The sequence below is a fragment of the Pseudopodoces humilis genome, chromosome 3 (assembly GCF_049639895.1).
Source record: "Pseudopodoces humilis isolate 2021_Gansu_Grassland_sample_001 chromosome 3, ASM4963989v1, whole genome shotgun sequence".
NCBI classification, from domain to species: Eukaryota; Metazoa; Chordata; class Aves; order Passeriformes; family Paridae; genus Pseudopodoces; species Pseudopodoces humilis.
In genome coordinates, this window is record NC_142202.1 from 43,963,001 (window position 1) to 43,982,278 (window position 19,278).

Genomic DNA, 19,278 nt, shown 5'->3' on the forward strand with positions numbered 1-19,278 from the left:
TTTGGTCTCACTACATGGAAAGTCTTAGTTTAAGAAAGATGGAGAAGTCCTGATTTACTTGAATTGAAAGCTGCAATCATTCTCAAAAACAAGTCAGAAAAATCTTCCTAAATGTTTATCTTGCTGCCTTCCCAAGGCAATTTGAAATGCAAAATAGTACACTCTGCATATGCCTAAATCAACATTTAGTGTTTTCACATTCTGTGAATTGTCAAAATGTAAACAACTAATCATTTTTTAAAAATAATTGAATTAACTGTGTCACATTAGTAAGTCATATGATATTAAAAAAATTTTAAAAATTCTCAGGGATAGAACTGAATAGACTCTCTTGCTCTCTGCGTTACCTCAGTGTAGGTGTTTTGGCTAAGAGAGATGAAAATCTGAGCAGCAGCTCGGACTTCCTTGTCCCAGTTTGCTCAGGGAGCAGTGTGCTCATTTGGAGTTTCTGATTTGACTAAATTACATTAAATCAACAACACAATGGGGAAAACAAGGGAAGCATAATCAGTGAACTATTTAGAAATACTCTACAAAACATTATTAGCAAAGTTTTATTCCATATAATCTGCATCACGAGTGACTAGTGCATTTGTGAATGCTTGTTGAATTTAGAGATTCTTTCTTCCCCAGTGCCTCGTAGAAGAAAAAATATTACCACCGTGTTTTGAAAGCATGCAAAGCTTTTTGTGGGCTAAGCTTGCTTAAAAATTGTCATCACTATGACTAAGACACAGCACTTCTAGTGTTCCCTAATTAAGAGAGTGGCAAACTGACATTTTCAATGTGCAAACAGAAATCAGTCATGACTGTGTAATAAACTCTGCACAGATAAAGGTGGCATTAATAGACAGTATTTCAGATTTTGTTTGTATTTTAAAAAATAAGTGCAAACATTAAAATGACTGAGATACAGACAGAATCTGTGAAGACCCATAAAGCTTTTAGGAACAAAGGTGGATGCAGCTTGCTTAGGGCCTTATAATATGAAATAAACACACATCATCTTTATCCTCAAGTGATCATATCCTTCACTGATGTTCCACAATGCTGAGCTAATTAAAGCTCAAACCTTAATTAGGGTAAAGAAAACTTATGCCCTTTATGATATGAAATTAAAAGGAATTTAATTGCTATCATCTGCAATGCTATTTTTCATACTGGATCTAATGATCATTGTGAAACTGTGCATGTGCTTTTGTAATATAAATAATTCAACCGTTTGACTCAGAATTTTTAAATGGAACAAGAACAATTCCACTTGCTGAACTAATGACCTGCAAAATTTCAGATATTGTTAGATATGAAGATGGAAGCAATTCTAAAATTACATTTTCAAAATATGTCTGCAGTACAGCTTTTAGTCTAGTAGAGCAGTAGTTATTTTAGAAAACATCTCTGCTTAATTTAGTAAGTGTCCTTCGTTATCTCATTCTCATTGCTAACACCAGTCTTTCTACTGTGAACAGTAGCTTCAATCTACCCAAGTAACTGTAAAAAATCTTACTGAAAAGACTTTATATCTCTTTCTTACAAAAGCATGCAGTAATTCACAGCAGTGTTTTGTGGTATGCTCATGATGTCAACATTTTAAAAAGAATTAACAAATAGTGGAACTTTCAATTCTGGCATGCTAATTTTTTGATTCTGTAAAGAGGTTTTTAGAGAATGACTTTTAGGACTAAGTAAACCATCATTCAGACATGGGACTGCCACCAATGTACATCAGTGATAAACTTCTCTGGAGACAGAAATTTATCTCTTTCTCTAGGGAACATGGTAGTGGAAACAAATACTGAAAACTGGCATAATGCTAGTAAATTTTGCATCACTTTTGCTGGTTATCTTTCACTCTAAACTAAAGGCTTAAGAAGTTACTCTAGTCCTGTTTTAGGATCAGAGTATGGTGGAGGGGGATCTTGTTAAAACAGAGCTTTGTCTCATCTCTTTTACTCCTCTTCTTCTGCCCTTCCTCCCCAGCCCTTGCCTTCTCACCCCAGCAGAGAGAAAGCAGAACAACAGTTCTGAGGGTGAAGGCTTGAAGCAGGTGAAGCTTCTGCTGGAGTGTGTTCCAAGAGTTCAGAAAAAAGTGTGAGTTCAAGTTACCTTACCAAGTTGTGATTCCTCCTTTCTCATCCTCCCTTACAGCAGCACAGAAATAAACCAGGAAAAGCGTTTAATTTCTCCTTCCCTCTTTCCCTAAATGACTGGGAACTCCCAGTGTAACACAAATTAACTGGGCCTTTCCATAAGAAGCTTGAAATGTCCAGGTGGGCATGGACAGCAGTATGGGCTGATACCCCTTTGTGTAGAAGGGCTAAATATTTCTACAGCACAAAGCAGCAAAAAATATGAAACCAGGTCTTTCTTGTTTCAGAAACTAAGGGATGCTACCTGGTTCATACCCACACATATAGTAGGAATATTTTAGAAAAAAGAAACTAAGCAAAGAAGCCTGAGCAAAAAAAGTCAAACAAAACAAAGAACAACAAAACCAAACACCTCACCAGAGTTACCCCGGACAAATACTTTTAAATCTTCAGTACTTTCCCATGTTTTCTCAATGTATTAGTTAAGCCTAATTCTTTTGGCTTAGATTCCAAACAAAGGCAGGATCTGACCTGACTGATGCAGAAAGGCTTTGGTAGTTTTAAAATAAACTCAACTGGAGCACACTTCAAGAGTTAACAATGTAATAGAGAGGAAGGAGCACTGAGGTTAAGGTTAAGGGCAGCACCACAAGGATAACAGGCTGAAAATAGGGAAAGAAAAATGTTAAGGCTGACATTAGGAAAACATTTATTATCATGAGGGTGATTAGATAATGGAATAATTTCCCAAAGGAAGTTGTTGAGTCAACCACTAGAGGCATTCAAAGGAAACCGAGATAAAAACACCAGGCGATTGATCTGGAGAGCAGTCCTGCACTAATGACCCAAGAGGTTCTTTCAAACTCATTGAGGATTCTCCTCTTGAAAGCAACAATTCTGAAATTTATATAGCAACATGTGAACAAAAAGTAGATGAAAAACATTTCACAAAGCCAGAAAAAACACTTAATCAAAGCCTTTTTTTCAATTTAACATGTATTTTTCCTCTTTAGTACCAATAATCTGAGTCTATGTATACATTCATTACTTCTAAGAACTCCTAACACACATTGATTAGCCAGGTGACACTGAGAAGATACATTTTCCGAAGAAATTATAGGAGCTGTGAAACTTGCCTTATGAAACACAATGGACATCATGAAGAAATCCAGCAAGAAATTTTCTGAAATGTCTCTGTAGTCAAATCGGAAGAAGATCACAGTAAAGCTCAAAGTAACAAATTGATTAATAGGATTACAGAATGAGGAGCGGAGGAGCTTCATCCCAGCAACTGTTATCAGGATAATGTCACAGCTGTAAGAAAAACAGAGAAAAACCCAATCAAGTCATAAGCCATTAAATTAAGAAGCTCTTAAACACAAGTATCTGTACCGGATGTATTTGAGATTCCTATGCATATCTAAATCTACATATCTTATTTATTAAAAGGATACAGAAGTAATAACAGAAATCATCACGTTTATTTTACTTATGTGAAATTTTGTATTTTTCCCTTATCATTATGACACATTTTTAAGTTGTAAAAAAACCCGGACTCTGTACTAAAAAGAGTAGTAATGACTACTAAAACCCAAGAATCCACACCAAACATTTTTATATCCCTCTTAAAATAAAATTTCTGTCCAGGAAAACACCTTGGCACTTTCATTAATATATTACTGTAATTTGAAAAAAAAAACAAAAACCCTTAAACTATTTTTTTCTTATTACAAGAAATTTCACTTAATGACAGAATTTATAATTTTACTTATAATTTCATTATGCACTGCCAAAATTCTGGATAGAAACCATATAGATGTGAAGCGTTTGAAATTCTTACCACTGTTCTTGATCAGAAAGTTAACTATTCTATATGATAATTCATCAGATGAAAAGAAATTGTGTGGCACCTATGTCTTCCAAGACATGGAGACTTCAGTGGTTAATGAGTGAGAAAGTAAGCCAGGTATTTGCAAAATGCATAGAAGGTTCTCCTTCATCCAGCTGCTAAGCAGAATACCTGCTGCCATGACTGACACTTGGCAGGCTAGAAAGCTCACAACAGGTTTTCACCATCCTAGCAAGATTCTTATTTTCCAGGCTGATTTTATTTTATGTGGCATTTATTCATTATTGTGTATCTCCTGTAATGCAAATGCACTTTATTTTGGGTGCTGGTCATTCTAAAGGATCAGCAGGGCATTACTGTTGGAATGAAACACCAAGCTGACCTTATTTTCCACCTTGTCAAAGCTGTTCTTTTCAATTTGCCCCATGTTTCTGAATGGAAAAATCTAACGACTAAGCTAATTAGATTCTGCAGCCCCCAGAAGCCATCCCAGCGTATACTATATGAACCAGTTGTACATCTCTTTCTTCAGAAAGAAGAAAATTCTTGCAACCTGGAGAATTTTCACATGGAAACTTACAGATCATCGAGCAAAAGGAAGACTTTTTTTGTCACTGTGCCTGCTACCATGATGAAACTTTCACCAAAAAAAAATGATACATTACAAAATAATGCATTCAGAGATAATGGAAAATAATTCGCTCATTATTCCTTCCTCCTTAAAAATACTGCCACAAGTGGCTTTTCCTGGGGCCTTAATTCCTGGGAAAAGATATAAGGGAGCATGAGAAGGGGGGGCTGATTTCCAGTGCCTCCTTGTCAGGTAACAGGGCCAGGCACTGTCAGCATGAGTCCTGTTAATAACCAGCACATCAGGGTCTGGAAAGCTTAAGCAAACTCCTGACTATAAAGGAGCTGTTCTGCCTACTCAAGAAGCACACTGCTGCAGTCCTTTAAATCACTAAGCAAGGTGAAGCTTCTTTAAAAGATAAATTCAATTTTAGGGAAACTCTGACACCAAATCACATAAAATGTACCACCTCAGATGCTTTCAGACACAGAGTGGGAGAGTGTCTTCCCTTCCCTACAGCATGATGGGCTCTGATCCTTGGGTGGTCACTAACTAAGGAATGTTCCAGCAACAGAAAACAGAGATTTATGCATTAAAGCACAGCAAGTACAACCCTCAGTAGCACTGTATATGGAAGTAGCAAGGAGAATCCAGGATCCCTCATGGGTTTACAGAGTTAGCCCCCGAGCTAACTCTGTAAACCGGTGAGGGTTAACAGAGTTAGTTAAGAGGTAGGATCTGAAGATGAGTGCTTTGTGTGTGGCATTTGGATGGCAGCTGTAGGGAGAATGTATTAAAGAAAAGTGCCAGAGGAAAAGGGAGTTTCATGGATAGACCAGAGTTACAAGGAAAAGGAGAAAGCAGGTTTTACACAGGTGCTCACACAGACACAAGGGGGATGGGGAAGGAAAGGACTGCTGTGGTATTCCCCCACAGGCCAAACAATCAGAGACAGACAAATGTAATTACTTTCTTTAATCTCAAGACTTCTGGGGGTCTGACTCATTTCTTCTGAACACTTGAGGGAGGTGATACTTTAAAGTGTAATCTAGCTTGGAGGAATGACTATGTAAAAATAGCACCTTCCTAACCCTACATATTTGCTCCGTGCATGTATTCAGTCACGTCTGCTAGCTAGTAAAAAATGGCATTCTGACTACTTTTAATTCTCTCAGCCTTGCAGAACTAAATAGAGAGAGGAGTGTGGCTTCAGTGTCACCCTGGACAATACACCTGAACTCTTGAAGCACTTTGGCTGTAGCATCTTCCAAGTACCTGGGGGTAAAAAAGGTCAGTGGAGATACAGAGGTTATCAATGAGTGACTGACAAGAGTCTTTCTGGAAAAGTAGTTGTCTGTGGGAAATACGCAGAAAATTTGACTAATGCCCTAGTCCAAGTTTCAACCCCTAAAAGCAGAGGCTGCCCTCTCCTTATAGTTGTGTAGTTCCTAAAGCTGTGTTGCTCCTCAAGAGAGAGAAATAATTAACACACAATTTTTACATCAAAGTTCTTTTATCTAATATTTGAAATTAAAAATCTGAATTATTATGGATACCGAGGAAGTCCTCCCCACCTCCCAGCATTTTTTCTTGTCACTGGAACATTCCAAGGCTGTTTCTTTGTTTTATCATCTGCATCACTGTCATTCTGATAAAAAGACTGCAGAAACTCTGCTCACTGGGGATACTGCAGTCACTAAGCCTGCTGAATATCTGCAGTAGGCAAGTCACTGACTAAAAAACTTACCATAAAAGGCTGTCTGCAAGGATCATACTGTGAGACCATGGATCAGCACCACCAATTCTGCTTAATATCTAAGACATAAGACTTCATCAAAACTTGTACCCCACCTTTCTCAAACCACTCTTAATGCAGGACTACCCACCTTTCTACAGTGTTTAATATTTTATTCAGCCTTTAAAGACTTGTGTGGTGAAGCTTCTGATAACTCCTTTGGGAGTCTACGGCATAGCGTTAAAAATCCTCAGTTAGGAAATGTTTCCTGATATCCAGCCTAGATTTCTCATTTTCATCTGATTAATTCTAGTTACCCCACTGAGTTTATGCCCATCAAACACCTGCAGCCCGGTATAGTGTGTCTTGCCTTTAATTGACATTTAGACCTTCCATATATATCTATATATAGCTCTTTAATCTTTTAATTTCACTCTCTCACTGGAGACATATTTTAGTGTACTAAGGTAGTTTCGCATTTTTCTTGCAGCAAAACCAATTATTATTGTATTTTGAACTAATATGCATGAAAGCAAACTGCGACGAGATTACAGACTTATTTTAAAACAAATTCCATTTCTCAGTTTTCAGTCTAAAACCAAATATTCTACTAATCACATGCTCTGAGTTATAATCTACTTACTGTGTACCAAGCTTCTTGTATTTACTAATTGAGAAAGCATCAATGGTGAGTGCATTCAGTATTATAGCTGGATATAAAATGTATTTCTCAAAGCACTGTAGCCACACATAAAGCCTTTCAAACCACATCAAATGAGCAGCATCTGAAATGGAAATTCAGATAACAGTTTGTGTCATCAAATCATCAGCATTTTTTGCACTGGAGTACCGCAGAAGACACTAATTATCTCACATTAATACATATAGTCGACCAACTAATTTATGAAACAATGGAATTCATAATTCTTTGGCAATAGAGAAATGATTTTGTTCTCTGAGTTTAGAGCATATCTGTTTTGCTGCTTATAACTGCACTACTGAGACAATAAAAGATAGTACATGCTAGATGGTAGTTTTTATATCATCCAGTTCTTCAGTCAGTATATTAAATAGCACTCTCAGTGGATGTAATGACCCCAGAGATGCCATCTCCAGCTCTGGCACTGACCTGCTGAATCACCTAGGAAACCTCTTCTGAGCTCTGTGCCTCTACTTACCCATCTTACAGTAGCAAAACAAACTATTCATTAGACTGTACCTCACTGATAAATGAAACACGCCTTGAGATCTAAAGATTGAAGAATTATCAGGAGCTAGAAACTGTAATAGATGTTTCTAAAACACTTAGACACTGTGAGAAGCATCACATCTCACATCATTCCTCTCTAAGGAATAGCCTTTTTTTGCAGTAGACTTTACTAACAATACCACAGTGCTTAATAGGAGTATTAAACAAGAACAGAATGCTCTGTGCAATTCAACTGCTATGAGAACTTAGGTGAACTGAGTGCAGAAGCACTTGTGTACAGACAAAAACAACGCCTTTTTCCTTAAAGCTCAGCTAGACAAGGTTATTGGAAAAACAGTGAACACAAAAAGGCAGACCTTGGTACTAACTCAGAAATAAAAATGCCAGCTACTGAATAGCCAATAATCATCCATGCAAAATGAAAACAATTATATGTAGACAGCCCCTCTTCCATATACACCTTTTCAATGACAGTAAAGAAGACATGCTGAATCAATGGATTTCTGTGTTCTACAGGCTAGCTGTATATTGCATAGGCTAAGAGAAAAATCTAAAAGCAATCCTAAATTAGGTTGAAGTCATACTTTGCCAGTACCTTAAGCTAAGGCAATGCTCTTGAAAAATCCCCCTTCAGAAAATATAATTAAATTCAGTTTCTTGCTATAACATAAAAATATTTCCTCTTCATTACCTAAAGGCCACCTCCTGAAAGTTCATACACACAGCAAAATGTCCATTTTGGAACCTAGCTGTTCTTCTCCATCCCTCTCTCTTCCTCCTCCCGCTGAGCTCAAGAGCTTCAGCCATGTCCAAAGCTGAGCTCAGTGTAAGAGCTTAAGCTTCAGTAAAGAGATAAGAATATCACACAAACCAAACAGAAGGTAGGTGCAGGAGCAGAGTGAGGTCTGTTCAGACAATGGAGACAGAAAAAAGAGCTCACATTCAGAGGGGCCCCAGGGAAAGACGTGGATGATTTGAAAATGGCTTACACAAACCTGTGCGGTATAAAAGCAGTAGTGGGGAGGAAGGAGAAGACAAAATAACCCACTATATCAGGGTTTCTTTCTCATTTAGTCCTGCACTAGTTTCTACACATCTATTGTACCATAAGCTCATACATCTTGACCTAAGCCTTTCATCCTGCAGCCAGCCAAGCCAATGGCAATAACTGAGTTATCTCACAGGGGCATCACAAGAACTGGTCTGATAATCATCCAGAGTCTATGCAGCAAAGTCAGGAACAAGCCTGTGGAGCTGTCACTGTCAAATAGCTGTTAGTCTGATTGGAAGCAGTCATTTGTCTTTCAATAGCACTACCCTTGTAAAAAAAAAGGATTAAAATTAAAATCTATGCAGTTAAAACTCCTTACAGACATCTTATTTTGTGTATTTGTCCTTTCACTGTCCATACCTGACAATTACGGGGTACTACTGTCCTTTTTCCAAGTTTCTCTTTCTATACAAACAGGGAACATTTTAATGTTTAGTTCCTACATTTTTATTACAGGACAAAAGAAAGAACACAGCCTGTCAGACATATCTATCAAAGGGATTACCTTTTCCGCAGTCTGTCTCATCTCAGACATGATAAAAAACCTCTGCAGCTGCCTAAGGGCCTGAAATATATATATATATATATACATGTTTTTTTCTTTTTACTCTTGTTTTCTAACACACAACACCAGCTACATTGCAATAATACTTAGAAACCAAAGTACTGGAATGGACCACATATAAATGAGTACTGTAAAAGAAGAAAAAGAAGCCTGTTCCCCACAGTGAGCAGCATGAGAAATGCAGCTGGATCTCAAAACAGAAGGAAACCCATCTGTGGAAATCAGTCCAGCAGGTCTCTACCTTCAACCTTTTCAAATGCTGAGTCACTACATTTAGGAAAACAATGTTTCTGACAAATGAAGACAGACTTAATCAGGACAAGACAAATAAATCCTACAGTGGTCTTTTATGATTAAGTGCTGAAACAAACAGTGCAATTGGGTATTTATCAGAATTACTAGTTATCAGGGACAGGAAGTCCTGGACACTGTTTTCAGCTGGGCATGGTGCTTAATAATACTTGTATGTCTATTATACCTACCTTGCCATATTGCAGTGAAAGTTATAAAGCAACCTTCAGTCAAGTCTCTTGGGTACTTTTTTTCATACCCAACCCTTGTATGGAAAGTAATCGTTGTGAAACTCATAATTTTTTTAAAATAAAAACTATTTAAATCCTTAATGTTTGGTTTTCCTGGGAGTGATCTTAACTCTTTTGTGGTCTAGTTGAAGAACAGACTAAAGTCCCTCAACAGATTGTTCTGCAAATGCTGCCTTCAAACACTTCAGAAACATATTGAGAATTATTAAGGCGTGGGATCCATCAAGAAAGGACAAGCAAGCTTTTAGCTGGTAGCAAAGGCAAGAAGAGAGCTGGGGTGGAAGGGGGAAGCTTTGTTTCTCAAAGCACACTGCCTGCTTCAGAAATAACTCTGTCAGAACAGGAAGTCAGATCTCGACATACTAAAATATTGACTGATATTCACATGCATCAAGGCACTACACACTGAAGCCAGCAGACATCAGCAAGAATAAATCTCAAAGATAATTTCAGTTCTTTTCAGTTCTCATGTTTTCTACAAAAGCGTTACAATTGAAATTCAAACCCTTAAAGTGCACTACATTTGCTGATATGTCAGAAATTAGAAAAAAAATCTGCCTCAATTTCATCAATCTTTTAAGTTTTCAAATTATATAGAATGCCAATGTATTAGACATGAACTATACCATGTCAAGCAACAAGTAACAGTACTGTAATGCAACACAAAAGGCAGATCAGACAGTGGCTCATGAAAGATCACATAGAGGCTGTGAAATGATTAAGGGACAGGAACATTCAACATAGGAGAAACAGAGTGCTGGGATTGCTTAACTTGAAGAAGAAAAAGCCTTGGGGGCATCTTATTAATGCCTGATTGGCAGCATTTTTGGGGTATAAATACCTGATGGGGGAAGGTAATGTTGATGGATGTTGGTGTTAATTTTTCACAAACAGGACAGGACTGCCAGGTGACACATCACAAGCTTTTATTTGGGCACCAATCTCAGCTGCAGATACAGGAGGTGGCACAAGCTCACGTCTGCCACAAGCAGCTTTGTTACTGAATATTTTAAAGGCTTTTCAGCCAATAGCATATTGCTAAAGCTTACAGACAATTGTTCTAGCCAATCACTAAAAGCACACACACACCTGCTTCAAACAACACTTGCTCCTTTGCTTTCTATTAACAATACACAATACTCTGTTATTTAGCTTAAAACTTTCTATCTTGGTAAGCATATTTCTCTGAAGCCTTAAGGTCTATCTTAGCCAAGCCTAAAAACTCAACTATTGTTTCATGTCCTTGCATATTGTATTATTTTATCTTCTTTACTTTCAGGCTTTGCAGCTGAAGCTAGCTCTAAGTTCTCTGTTTTCTCTTTTCTGAGGCCTATTTTCACACCTTCTGAAAGTCTTCTTACCTTTACTGTTTCCCACAATGGAGCCACTCTGTTCTCAGCAGTGGCCAGTGACAGGACAAAAGGAAATGGGTGCAAATTGAAAATCCATTTAAACAAAAAAATAGCCACCAAAACCCACAAAAATAAAAAAGTAGGGAAAAAAACCAAAAAACCCTAAAAAAACACCCAAACATCACAATTTGAAGAAATCTTTCTTACTGTAAGGAAGACTGACTGCTATTATAGAATGTCCAGAAAGGTTTTAGAGTCTCCATGCTTGAAAATATTAAAAACTGGACACAGCCCTGAACAATCTGCTCTAGCTGACCCTGCTCAGCATCAGACCAGACATCTCCAGATGTGTCTGCCTGGCCTCAGCCCATCTGGGCAGTGGCCTGAGAAGACAATTCCTACAGGTTCACAGATCTGCTGGTGATGAGGAGTAAAAATTAAAATGATCACATATGTGCGCTACTCAAAAGTAAAAGGATAATTTATTCCCACAGCCCTGTTACTTCTAGATTTTTTTTAATTTTTTTTTTTGTTTTGTTTTTTTTTGTTCTTCAAACCAGGGCAAGCTGGAAGTCACTGTATCTACCATTTAGAAAAGACTGTATTACAAACCTCTCACTTCCCGCTGCTGGTGCTCTTTGCTTTTGAGTATGGGGTGGGAGATCCACAGCCAGGGGTGATGCTTGCGGAGCTGAGGGAGGATGTAATGTGTTACAAATCCCACTGTCCACGCCAAAGCAAACAGGACAATGCTGAGAAATGGCTGGGCCAAAGCAGGAAAAAAGGAAACATAGTTAGAATTTGCATACAACATCTATATATTTTTTCTTTTTTTAAAGCATTTTTTGACACTTTCTATAATTGTATTTTTGTGCCATTCATTTTTATTCCTATGTTCAAATTCTTGACTCTAGGTGAATATGGATTTTGAAATGTGTGTTTTGCACACACAATCAATCAATTTTTTTTCCTCTGTGATTGAAGGAAAAAAGGCAAAATGTCAGGCTTATTCATTCTGTCCTCTAGGTTCCATATTGTAAGAGCTGTGGAGGTTTAAGCAAAGAGGTGTCAAATAAGTAACACTGAAATTAATACAAATACCCAGAAACTAACTGCTTTGCAGATATGATAATGTTATCATGACCAATAAATACATTTTCACTAACTTCTCTTCCCACAGTGTCTATTCTTTCCAGTTAAAGCACCCCTGTGGTTTTGCATAAGAGACATAATACCTTAGGGGGGGATAAAAAAAGATAGATACACACCCTTAATGACAGGAACACAGTACTGGCACTGACAGCAAATGACAGAACAGCAGCTGCCGTGCAGACAATGAGATCCGATTTCAAGATTTCTTTCTGTGAAAATAATTATTTTACACAAAATTAGTAAGGCAACACTGTTTTAACCAAAGTAAATTACTCTGTTCTCAATTACTTACCCTCTGCATTGTGATAAAGCTAATCAGCACTCCCTAATACAAAAGTATTTTCTCAACTCTGCTTTGGGAAATTATTTCTCCACATGCCAGGTTTGCTGAAGTAATCACATTTAAATTCTTCGTGCCTAATTTTGAATTATATTTTTAAATAACAAAATTATAATACTGGAGAAATGAAAGCAATACATTTTAATACTGAATCTGATTCTTCTTGAGGAGTGTAACTCTTTTCCATTATGACTTTCTTATTTTTGGGCATCAAAATTCTGCTTCCATTTCCTATTTTCAAGAACTAATATTTTTTATTCCCTTTCTCTTGCAATATTGAAAAAAGTCATGCTTCTCCATAATGTCTTCTAAGACACAACATTAATACATTTATTATGTTCTAAATATTATGACATATCCCAGTCTCTGATTGTCTTTATTGGAAGTAAAATTGCAGCAAAATTTTCTGGATTTTAGACAAGGCTTTTTTCCAGTGTCATTGAATGTTAATGAAATGTCTGCCTTTATGTAAAGATCTGTAACTATGGTAGGAGTAACTTTGTTTCTAAAGATTGGAAATATCACTGTCTTTACAGCACATTTTTCTTGTTATTAAAATGTCATTCTTGGTAAACAAATAAACAAGATAGCTTGTGATCTGCGTGGTCTTCTGAATTGTACTTCAGAGGTCACCCAAATGCTTTTGTGAGTAAATGAAAATCTTGTCTTAGATTTATGAGAAGGGCATTTAGGTTCAGCACTCAATACTGCTGCTAAGTTACCAAACGAGAAACTATTTGCAGCTCTTGATTTAGAAGCTGACTTATGCTTTAATTCAAAGATACCTTGAAACAACACGTGAAAAGCAACACTTTTGTTAGAACCAGTGGTTCATCTGACTTCCTGGTGGTGCAATTTAGGTAAGCTTAATGTATCTCATCAGAGAAAAAGAAAGAAAACTAAAATAATGATGGTAAGGCAGATCTACAAATAAAGGAGATAAAAAGAAAGCAAGCAGAAGAAGTGAAGAACAGAAGGGCTGCGAATTACCGGGGAAGCTGGTAGCAACCTCTATATTTAGGCTGCCTATCACTCCCTGTTATGAAAGATGCTTCTCAGTAAAAGGTCACCAGCATCAGCACTTCCACTTACTGCAGCAGGACTAAAAAGCCTTCAGGCTCTGAAAGTACTTTTGTTTTGTCCCAGGAAACTCCAATATGGCTTAACTGAAATCTCAAGTGACCACCACGGTCTTTGCCCTTCCCAGGCTGCTCAGGAGCATGTACATACCTCCAAAAAAGAGGTGATCCCTCCACTCTGAGATCTATCCTTCCCTGGACAGCCCTGTACTCTGCATGGGCTATATGTGCTGGGAAGGTATGGGAGCAGAGTTAGGTCTTTGTAACTCTCCTGACCATCTTTTCAAAGCACAGCTCGGCTAACCTCGCCCCTTGGCTGTTGTGTTTAACAGAAGAACCACAACATGAGAGAGCCCACAGGAAAAGCCTTCTCTTCCCTGACTAAACCTTTGCTCTCTGCCTGGCCCCACAGGTCTTCTTTGTTAAGTTCTCTCTATTCATTTCTCTCACAACTTTCTCTTATTAGCAAGTAGCAGTACTGAAAAAACATGGTCTAATAAAAATGAGTAACGAAATTATTATCATGAAATGGAGATGATGTTTTTAACCTTTCCAGATATTTTTAAAGATATTGCATACAAAATCTATGTGAAACAGCAGTATCTGAGAAAATTAAGCAGTGTCAAATTTATATGGCACTATTTCAGCCCTTTTGTGAATACACAGCATGAAAAGTCTTGATCAAGTATCATTTTCTGCACAGCTGAATTCAACTACTCAATAATCTAAACCTTCTAAGAACAGCAAACATGCTCCAATCACATTCACAAGCTCTTCTGTACAGCCCAAAAAGCTTAATATTAGAATTACTGATTCCTCTCACAGTCAGATGACTGAAGAAGCTGACACTTTAAAAAAACATGTAAAATATTAGGAATTTAGCTGTAAAATCAGCAGAGGTGATAACGAGGCATATTTTGGGGAGAGATGGTATCCTAACTTGCCATTCTGGGCCAGATCACCAAAGAGAATCTTTTCAAACATTACATTACATTACATTCAGAAGGGAACATATTACACAAATTATATTGCACAGGACTTGTATCTCCCATCTTTATTTTGCAATGAATGATGTCCTTTTTACAGTGCTGTCATCCCTTTTGACAATCCTATACAGAAAAAGGCCTATGTTTTTAAGGAAATTATTATTATTCAAATATTCAACTCCAAATTTGACAATTGCTTTCCATTTCTGGCAATGTTGAAAGTGTTTAAAGGGTCATATAGGCCCAGGCTTCTTCTTCTGCCCTTGAACTGAACTGTTTCAAAATGTAAATATACTGCTCAGCTTCTGACTTGCACAACGGTCCCCACAGGAGCTCCCTCTTCATGTGGCCAACGCTTTCAAGCTTCTCACAAAATTCAGGCTTTTTTCCTTCTAAAACAAAGCTGAGCAGTGGTTGCTTCTGTTCTGTGTCACTGCACAGGGCACAGGGTCCCCCAGGAAATGGCAGTGTTCTCTCTGGACGAGAGGGACTCACTGCTACTCTCCAGGAGAAATACTAGGGCATCTACCTGCTGGGGGTGGATCTGCAGCTTCTGCCTTCCTGTGGAAGGCAGCTAGCTCCTGAAAAGCACATGCCTACCTTGGACCTAACTGGCTAAAACAGATTTTTGGATGTCATTCCCAAGGCCAGGAACTTAGGAGTTGAATACTGAATTGCTCTATGGCATGATGCTTGAGTCCTTCATTGCTGTATTCACAGTTCAAATCCCTCCTGTGAGAGATAGTCACTTCTAGCTCAGACTGAAAGCCATTCTACACTCTCCATTTTACACTCAAAGGAAAAAAAAATTCCCAAACCAATATGGCTACCTTTGATGCCTTGAGGATTTCACAAGCAGAATATATTAGACTGGCACTTTTTTTTTGTTGTTTTAATTATTATCACAGAATCATAGAATTGTTTATGTGGGAAAGATGTTTAAATCACCAAATCCAACCATTATTTTCGATTAGATTTTTTGAGCTTTGCATAAATCCTTTTATTAGCTGTCTAAATGTTTGTACTAAAAACCAGGAAGGAACCTTGAGTTTGAATGTAACACATCATCACCCTCAGGCCACTGCTTAATCTAGTAATCAGCCATGTGGATGCCTACAGAAATTAATTATAATGGTAGGAAGCTCCATTCTCAAAGCTGAATGGTCAATTATCGATCACAGCTGCTTCATAATTCAGGCTTCCGAAGCTGGCAATTCTTACACAGCTATTCAAGGAAAAGAAAAGGGTAAAAGTCGTGCAACTAAACATTAGGATGCTGTATTTATTAACATCCTAACATCAATGCAAAGCCACCCAGAAAACAATACATTAATTTCCAATATTAACCTTATTTGCTTTCAGCTCCTTGAGAAAGCAATTTGGTTCTGTACGCCTCTGGCTTTCTGATGAAAATGGATCTTATTTAAATGGTGTTATGTAGACCACGTGTTACCAAGGCAAGGCTGGCTTGTGTTGCATCCTGCCATCTCTTGCCACTGACAGGGGTTAGGAATACTCTCTTCACAGAGGAGCACTTCAAGAAAACATGAGCTACCATCATGAAACCTCTTCTGAATACTGATATATTGTTTCAACCAGCTTCTGAACCATTTGAAGATCCCCTTACAAAACTTCTGGAAATTATTTTAAATTGGCTTTGAAGAGTCAGCCGAATCCTACATCCTAAACATGTCTGCTATACCTGAAGCAAGTCAGAAGGGAATATGGCTTGATTGTGCTCCTTGAACTCTATGCACGTGCATTTTCTCCTGCCTCAGTTCTTCCCTACTTGCCCTATTAGCACTGCATTGCTGAGATAGCAGTGGGAGTCTCCTTGGTGTTTAACTGAGATAGAGGTACCAGGTAACACAGGGGTTCAACAAACAGCACACATTAATCAGAAATTGCCCTCTCTTTCTTCAGCTAATTTCTTCAAAATTAGCACTGCTAATTGACATCGTAAGCAAATACTTTTGCTTACAGTTTTTATACAGATTGAAGGAAGCCCAGACAGTGGGGAAAAACAAAAAAAGAAGGCAAAGAACTAGCAAGCTCCAACAACACTGAAGGAAAGCAGCCTCCACCTAATAGCAGCAGCAGCATGGAGTATCGAATGTACAGAGCAAAAAAGTGCCAATTCCCTAATCCAGGTATTTTCTGGAGAGCAATGGTGCCAGGAAGCCCACTTAATTTATCCTAAAAGTGCGACAAAATGTGTCAGGAATGAATCACTGTGAAGAGAAGAACTGAAGTCCTGTGTCTGGCAAATCCCAATGCAGTTATGCCTATACTTCTGCATCTTCCACCCCATTGACTCAAGGGTCCAAGTGCAGCTGAGCAGTGTTAGTGTAAGACAGCAGATCCCTGTCATTGTCACTGATATAAAAATTGTTCATCTGCAGAATTACTCCATTTTGAAAATACAGCCAGGATCTTAGATGTAGATTTTTTCCACTATTTCTGGGTTTTGTTTTCAATATATTAAAGCCTTGCTCAAGGTTTTCCTCTGCACTGCAAAATGAAATCAGTTAGGTGGACAGCTGCAGTAACTGCTTCAGTCCCCAGGCTGGGCTCCATCTGCAGAACAGATGAGATCAGACTCTGTACTTCTCCAAGAAAGGCACTATCAGCAAAAGACAGAACTACAGGAGCATGAGAAGCTTTCCATTACATCTGCCATACAATCCCTGTATACAAGAATGGAATGTCAATGAACCATGGCAATGACCTACACACCACAAATACCACAGAATACAGCAAAATTCTAACAAAAATACTTTGCTTTTTTACTCTGTTTCTAGATGCACGTTCATATTCCAGTATCAACTGTTGCAAACAGTTTGCAAGAAACTGTACAAGCAACAAGAAACAGCCATATCACTCAATCTTATGTAGGCCCTGTTAGAGGACCAAGTTTAAAATAACACTATACATGGTAAAAATGAAAATCTAAGCAGCAGCTTAGTAGTGTGGGATAAATGCATATGCTGAATGTAAGCTGTGTAACGTCTCACAAAATGCCTAAGAAATTATTCAAGATGTACATGAGAGATACATCCCTTTGAAAGAACATCTGGAGGCCAGTAGGAACTATGGACTCCCAGGTCATGTCTAAGAGTCAAAAAAGGCAGTCTGTCTTCCAGAGACTCTCTGAATGCTCTTGGATTTCAGAGAGAACTCAGAAGTTTAGGAATAGCTGTCTAGGTTGCTTGGATGCAGGTGCTGGGGATGTGGTCAAGAGGAAGAGCTGTCTGACAGCCAGGAAGCAGGACAGTTCACATGACTAATAAATGTCAAACACCCCTTAGCATTTCTGGAAACTTGATGATCTTCCCACATGAATGCCTTATAAGATCAACCTCCCCTGGGTAACAGTAATTTTTTTTTTTTAATATAAAAAGACACAAAAAGGAAGATGGGTCACTTTGCAGTGTTTATGCTGAAGTGAGAAATAAGCTGACACAAACTTAGAGCTTCTGCCAGACAGTAGTAAATAAACAGCCTGCCAAGCAAAGAAGAGATGATGAGATGGCAATGCTTGGCACCAGGCATGTACCTCCCTCTCCCATACCACCCCAGTTTCATGTGCTTCTTCCACCCCTAAGTGCCAAGTCTGACAGTGTTCTCCACTTGGCTCAGCTGGGGTGGAGAGCACACAGTCAAGAGTATTTCCTGGCACAGAAAAGGCATTTCTGAAAAACAGGTAGCCTTAGCCATAGAAAAATAAAGAATTAGGGCTGCTTTAAACACATGTAATTCTGTGGACTGAATCCTCTTCCTCTCCAGCACAGACAGAGAATTTGGCAGGACTGATCATCTCTTTGAATGCTTGTTGAACAATCCAGCCTACCTTGGACACACCAGATTGCCAGGCTGTAACTCTGTGCATAGAACCTGCATCAGTTCTCTCTGTACTAGGATGAGAGAAGCCCCTCTCCCCAAGCTCTAAGAGTGAATTTCCCATGGACTATGTTAAAGAATCAAGGTGGCAGAGCCCTTCAAAGGAGCCCTTCAGAAAGGAAAATTACATGTATCCCCCTTCCCACTGCTGGCCTCACCATAAAGATCATCTATCTGTGCCTTTAGTAATTTAAATTGCAAAATGACAATATTTACAAGGTTCCTCAGTGGGCAAAATAGATATGAGATAAGAGAGAGCGCTTTGGACAGAAAGTAATGAAAGAAAAGGCCTTACCACTGATTCTCTCATTTTTTCTGGGAGTGGATCTTCTGATGAATCTTCAAATCGTTGGCGTAGATAGTGAGGGACATATTTACACTGAATAAGGGACCTGTTTAATAAAGAAATTCCTAGTTAGGATACTTCTGAACATGTGCAACAGATATTCTTGAATATTCCTTGAATATTCCTGAAGGACAGAGGAGGAAGAACAGCCTCAGAGTTCCTTCTTCATGCAAACATTCTTATCTCTGTACAGCTGGAGATTGACACAAACCAGCTCTACCTGCGATCAGGACAGAAATTCCTCATCAGAATCCTGAGGAATCTCAACAGCCCAATCAATGTGACTCAGTCATTTTGATGAATGAGCAGACAGGGTACTGTTACATTTATGACTCTTATTTCTGTTTCAGCTAAGCTGAAACCAATGAGAACTCTTTAGACCCATGTTAAAATGGGCAAGGAAGCTAATTCTGTACAAACTGTATGTTCATTTTCTTTTCTAGATCTATGTACTACCTCCTCATCCATCTTGAATTTTATGCCATAGGCCATTCCTTAAACACTTTTTCC

The 19,278-nt window shown here is 38.3% G+C and overlaps 1 protein-coding gene across 1 annotated transcript in view; it reads right to left on the bottom strand.

Annotated features, from left to right (window-relative positions):
* PCNX2 (pecanex 2) overlaps nucleotides 1-19,278 on the bottom strand; it is a 149,366-nt gene that overhangs the window by 68,389 nt on the left and 61,699 nt on the right. Inside the window, exons 17-21 of the mRNA XM_005518660.3 lie at nucleotides 18,718-18,814; nucleotides 12,234-12,326; nucleotides 11,578-11,728; nucleotides 6,889-7,030; nucleotides 3,227-3,404 (exon numbers count right to left, since the gene is read on the bottom strand). Coding sequence (XP_005518717.2) covers nucleotides 3,227-3,404; nucleotides 6,889-7,030; nucleotides 11,578-11,728; nucleotides 12,234-12,326; nucleotides 18,718-18,814 — 661 coding nt within the window. The remainder of the gene's footprint in view (nucleotides 1-3,226; nucleotides 3,405-6,888; nucleotides 7,031-11,577; nucleotides 11,729-12,233; nucleotides 12,327-18,717; nucleotides 18,815-19,278) is intronic.